This window comes from Hibiscus syriacus, unplaced genomic scaffold (assembly GCF_006381635.1).
Source record: "Hibiscus syriacus cultivar Baekdansim isolate YM2019G1 unplaced genomic scaffold, ASM638163v2 tig00110239_pilon, whole genome shotgun sequence".
Classification (NCBI taxonomy): Eukaryota; Viridiplantae; Streptophyta; class Magnoliopsida; order Malvales; family Malvaceae; genus Hibiscus; species Hibiscus syriacus.
Genome location: NW_024062641.1, coordinates 850,583 through 856,582, shown reverse-complemented (window position 1 = coordinate 856,582; position 6,000 = coordinate 850,583). Strand labels below are relative to the sequence as shown.

The following is a 6,000-nucleotide window of genomic DNA, read 5'->3' as shown; positions in this document are numbered from 1 at the left end:
TTTTTCCAGATGGTTCCAATTGGGCTTTTCCTCCCCCAGATATTCCCCGACAATCCACCGTTTCAAATTTCTTTTCTCTGCTATGTTACAATGCATTCGAATCCAAAGGTTCTGACCTAATTCAATTTTATTAGGTTAAGTTTTCTAAAAATATATTTGAGTTTATATTTAAATATAGGTTGGGTTGGATTCAGATTTTGAATGAAAAAAATACTTGATCGGACTCAACTTGAAAAATAATATAAGTATGTTTTATATATTTAACGATAATTACAATAATATTCATTTTATAGTATTTTTTCAATTAGAATTTTTTTTATCAAATAAAATTAATATTTTTTTATAAATATATTTGTTTCAGGTAAACTTAGATTAGAATTAGATTTAATCTAAGAGAAAGGGTTAAATTCTGGTTTGATAAAACCATCCTAAATTCGAATCAAATCAGATTTTAAGTAGAAAATGTAAATTTTTTGAATCAGTTCGAATTAATGAAAACCTGACCCATAGACATCCACCAAACCCCCTTTCCGGTACAAGTATCACTCCTTTGCACTCTCCCTTAGCAAATTCTTTTGGCTATAAATACGAGAAATTTTTTGTTTTCCACACATAACTCTAAGATATAGACACGAAAAACCAAACACGTCTCTCCATTTTTTTTTGTTTCGGTCATGGCTATCTCCAAGGCTTTGATCGCTTCACTTCTCATTTCTCTTCTCCTTATCCAACTTGTCGGTGCTGATCAACTGGTAAAGCTTGATCACTTTTTTTTTGAATGATTGCTAGTTATGAGTAGTAACCTAATTTATGCTACATGTTGATGTGAAACACAGGTGACAAGTGCCAGCAAGGGAACCGCTCCCCCAACGAAAATGGGTAACTATCATAGATCCTCGGTGGTATCGAGAAATTGGACTGACACACTTCATTTGACAAATCGATTAGTGTTGTTGTTTTTTTTTCCCAGACTGCGGAGGGGCTTGTGCGGTGAGGTGCCGGTTATCATCGAGGCCACACCTATGCAATAGGGCTTGCGGGACATGCTGCGCACGCTGCAACTGTGTTCCACCGGGAACCGCCGGGAACCAAGAAATGTGCCCTTGCTATGCTAGCATGACCACCCACGGTGGCAGACGCAAGTGCCCTTGAGTTTTTAATCAACTTGGAACGAATCTTTTGCTTTCAGCTTTGTGATGAAATAAACGAATAGCATGGTGTAAGAATAAATAAATTAAAAGTGTGTCATACGTAAAGCACAACTCATTTAGTTGATCGTTTCTTTCTTTTTGCGATGATATATGCCTAACGATTTGTTGGCTTGAATTTTAATGCGTCATATTTTAATGATAATAATGAAGTTTGTAATTATATTTGCTTTCATTTACGTGAATAGTATTTTGATTTTTAATGCATGTACGTGTGTTTTAAGTGGGTTTGGTAGGCAAATGATCAGCCTTGGAAAAAGAAGACAACCCGTGTCCTTAAAAAACAAACGATTATATGCCTGATTCTTAAAGGATGAGTTGTACAAGCATACAACCAAATTTCATCTTTATCTCGATCAATATGGTCCTAGATGCTCTTAATTTGTATCGTGAAAGACGTAAATTTTTGGATCACAATTCTTCAAAAACAAATTAAATATGAAAAACGAATTGGATGTTGATCATATAGTCCATATTGGGAAAATAAATATGATTGAATATCTTTCATTCATTTATTTATTGGACAATAACAATGAAATGAGGAAAAATGGCAGATAATTCAATCTATAACTGCTCATTAGTCATTGATTACTCTGATAGCTTTACTTTTAAACATCAACCTACTTTACCTTGGGTTAGAATCAAGCACATCTATCTAGAATATTACCTCCTTTATTTTCTATAGCTCACTATAAATACCATAGCAGGTCAGCTCCTGTTTTGATCGTACGTTTTGTTTCCAAGTAATGGCCGTCTCCAACTCCAAGACTCTTTTACCTCTGTTTCTTGTTTCTCTTTTGCTGTTACCTCACTTTGCTCAGTCGTCTGATCCAATGGTAAAACCCCATTTCTATATAACTTTGTTCTTAATTTTCCTATATACCATACAATATTCTTGCCCATTTTCATGTATTGCAGGTGATCAAGAACACGGCAGAAGAACATTCCATGACCGATGAGGAAATCGGTAAGAAATAGTGATTTCATTTTTGTTTGAACGTTATAAATGATGTTTATGTTTGGTTCAGATTGTGACGAAGCTTGTGGGGAGAGATGCAAGTTATCGTCGAGGCCCAACCTTTGCAAGAGAGCATGTGGTACGTGCTGCGATCGGTGCCATTGTGTCCCTCCGGGAACCTCCGGCAACTATGACGTGTGCCCGTGCTACCGTGACATGACCACCCACGGCGGCAGACACAAATGCCCTTAGTAAACCATATAATCTGCTTTAATAACGAGTTAAAGTATTATGATTTTGAAAGTAACTAAATAATATTAATTGCAGTGTAAAACATATATGTGGTTTTTGTAATGAATAGTAATTTTGGTCCAAAGTAATCTGTAATTTAGTAATGAATGCGTTCCAAATCCTACAAGATTGAATAAGAGCATCCTAATGGTTTTTGTACTCTAACTTTCCTGTACTTTTACATCTTTTTGATTTTTTTATGACGAGTCATCTTTTCAGTTTTCAACAAATCATAATCACGAATAAAAAAATACTCTTTTCTTTTTTCTCATGTTATAGTCCCTTCAAATTTATTAATGTCAGTGTTGATTAATTTTAACAATTTATAATTCCTTACCTGAAAGGGATTTTTTTGTGCTATGATCCAATTATATGATTTACATTTTTTTGGGTATGAATTTGGAGTCAAGAGTGTTTTGTATTGTATTAACGGAATACACACAAAATGAGATACAAATATGGGTATCGTTAAAAAAAAATAGAGTACACAATAAAAAGATCACTTGAGCAACATTGGCAATGCAACTCTCACACGACAGAACCGGTATACTAACCAAAGAATTAACAATAGTAAAACTCCCTAAGAAAAGGACACAGGAACACGTAATCTGCTTCCCCTCAAAGCGAGGTGCCACCACTAACCCATCCCTCCACTCACCAATTTGATATTTCGATCGCCTTGCACAACACCCACATTGTTTAATTCATTTCCATTGAATACTGCAACAAGGAAGTACCATATGAAATCCTGGCCCACTTCAAGAATTCAAGCACCACTTTAATTAATCCAATACTAGAATCAACAAGCCATGAACAATCATCACAAATTCTGCAGACATCGACATCCATAACAACTACCACACAACCACGAACTCAGATTAACTTCTTCCAACTGCTGCCGATCATTCCGATAAACGACTCTGACATGATGGCATTTGGGCATATAAATAGATCCGTGTCCGACAAACAAATCTCCGGCCAAGCGTATTTACACCAGAAACCCGCTTTTAAAGTTGCCGCCTCAAATAATTGCTCCACGCACCAGCACCTGTTATTAAACACCGTCTCATTCCTGCAGATCCAAAACGACCAAACAAATCCACAAAAAACTAACTGCCAAATGTTTTCCGATTGAAAGCTATAGGTTGAGAAACCCATTGAACTAGCAAAGTGTTGCGGAAGACGACTATCGGATAGAGAGAAATCGCAACTGATAATTTGAGAAAATAAAAATGAAAATAAAAGAGACACAAAATTTACGTGGAAAACCCCTAAATAATATAGGGTAAAAACTACGGGCAACGGTAGAATAATTTCACTATGAGAAAATATGAATTACAACCTCTCTCGATCTACCAAGGAGAAAACAATGATAATTCTCTCTTGATAAAAAGGAGAAAACAACTCTCAAGAAACTCTCTAAATTCTCTAGTATTGGAAGAAAGCTAGAATGCTTTGGGATGATTTTGAAGCTAAATGAGCTAGGGTATTTATAGTTGAAACCTAAGGACTAATCTTGTAAATACCCTAAAGTACAATGATTAAATGTTGTAATTATCCCTTGCATAATTCAACAAAAAATAATAATTAAAAACAAAAGCAGCCGTCGGCTGCTATGACTATTATTTTCAACAATCTCCCACTTGAAGATTTGATTGGAACAATCATATCTTCACACCATTCTTTCTACCTTGTACCTTTATGTTGCTTATATTTCTGTCAGGCCACAAGAGAATCGACACCAAGTAAATTTATCAGCGTTGATCGCCTTCGTCATGAAATCTGCTATGTTGTCTTTGGTATGAATCTTCTGCATATCTATTGTCACTTCAACCTTTTCACGAATGAAATGGTACTGAACTCGTATGTGCTTTGTCCTTGAATGAAATGTTGGATTCCTTGTTAGATGCAAGGCGCTCTGACTGTCACAAAACAGAGAGACATACTCTTGATTGTGCCCAAGCTCCTCCAATAGCATCTTCAACCAAATTGCTTATTTACTGGCTTGTGTAGCTGCTACATATTCTGCCTCTGTTGTGGACGTAGCCACAACTGACTGCAATTTTGAAACCCAACTTACAGCTCCACCAGCAACTTTGAACACATATCTTGTAATATATTTGCTTTTATCCAAATCCCCTGCATAGTCAGAATCTACATAACCATTTATTAGTAAGTTTGATCCTCCGTAACATAATGCAACATTTGAGGTTCCTTTGATGTATCTCAGGATCCTCTTCACTGTTTTCCAATGCTTTTTGCTTGGATTCGCATGTACTGACTAACCACTCCCACTACTTGTGCAATGTCTGGTCTTGTGCATATCATAGCGAACATTAAACTTCCCACTGCTGATGCATATGGTACTCGAGACATCTTCATCCTCTCTTCTTCACTGCTAGGACTCATACTGGAGGATAATTTGAAGTTAATAGGAAGAGGGGTAGAAATTGGCTTACAATCTTGCATGCTAAATCGTGACAAGATTTTCTTCAAGTAATTCTTTTGTGAAAGCCAAATCTTCCTATTACTTCTGTCTCGGTGAATTTGCATCCCTAAATCTTGTTGATCCCAAGTCCTTCATTTCAAATTCCCTAGCCAGTTGTGCCTTCAATTCTTCAATATGATCTTTGTTGGGTCCTGCAACTAACATGTCATCCACATACAACAACAATATAACAAAATCGTTTTCACCAGACCTCTTGAAATAAGTACAAGGGTCTGTATTAAGTCTGTTGTATCCAAGGCACATAATGAAGGAATCAAATCTCTTATACCAACACCTCGGCGCCTGCTTTAGACTGTACAGAGATTTGTTCAACCTGCAAACCAAGTTCTTCTTTTCGTCTTCTTCAAAACCTTCAGGCTTGAGCATATAAATCTATTCTTCAAGATTTCCATGAAGAAAAGTTGTTTTAACATCTAACTGTTCAAGATGTAAATTCAATGTAGCACACATTGCCAAGACTACTCGAACTGTTGTTAGTCGAACCACAGGAGAAAAAATTTCATTGAAATCAATACCTTCTTTCTGAGCATATCCTTTGACCACCGGTCTTGCACGATACCTCTCCACTTGATCGTCAACATTTCGCTTGATTTTGAAAACTCATTTGTTACCAATTGGATTCCTTCCTTGTGGTAGTGGCACAAGATCCCATGTATTATTTTTATGAAGGGCTTCGATTTCTTCTTGCATCGCCATCATCCACAGTGAAGCATCTGAGCTGTTTATTGCCTCCTGGTATGTTGATGGCTCACCGTCCTCTGTTAAAAGACAGTATGCAACATTTCTTTCTATAACATAATCTGAGTGCCAATTGGGACGTCTTCTCACACGATCTGATTGACGAGTTGTTGGAGCTTCAGAACTCTCTGGTTCTTGTTCATCATGTGCTGATTTTGCTTCAGAAGAATCTCCTTGTTCAAACTCCTTTTCCACATGTATCTGTGTAGTCTCTGACTTTTCAGCGCTGTCATCGTCTTCTTTTCTTTGTAGCTTATCTTCTACAAAGATAACATCCCTGCTGTCAACACACATTT

The 6,000-nt window shown here is 36.6% G+C and overlaps 2 protein-coding genes across 2 annotated transcripts; both read left to right on the top strand.

Moving 5' to 3' along the window:
• The first annotated feature begins 640 nt into the window (after positions 1-640).
• On the top strand, positions 641-1,273 carry LOC120114631 (snakin-2-like). Its single transcript, XM_039135474.1, has 3 exons — positions 641-752; positions 837-879; positions 971-1,273. Exons 1-3 carry the CDS (start codon positions 675-677, stop codon positions 1,150-1,152), a joined length of 303 nt encoding a protein of 100 aa, XP_038991405.1. The 5' UTR covers positions 641-674; the 3' UTR covers positions 1,153-1,273.
• A 681-nt stretch (positions 1,274-1,954) lies between these two features.
• Positions 1,955-2,418, top strand: LOC120114646 (gibberellin-regulated protein 11-like). The gene is made up of 3 exons (XM_039135480.1): positions 1,955-2,044; positions 2,127-2,175; positions 2,237-2,418. Exons 1-3 carry the CDS (start codon positions 1,955-1,957, stop codon positions 2,416-2,418), a joined length of 321 nt encoding a protein of 106 aa, XP_038991411.1.
• Positions 2,419-6,000: the final 3,582 nt, after the last annotated feature.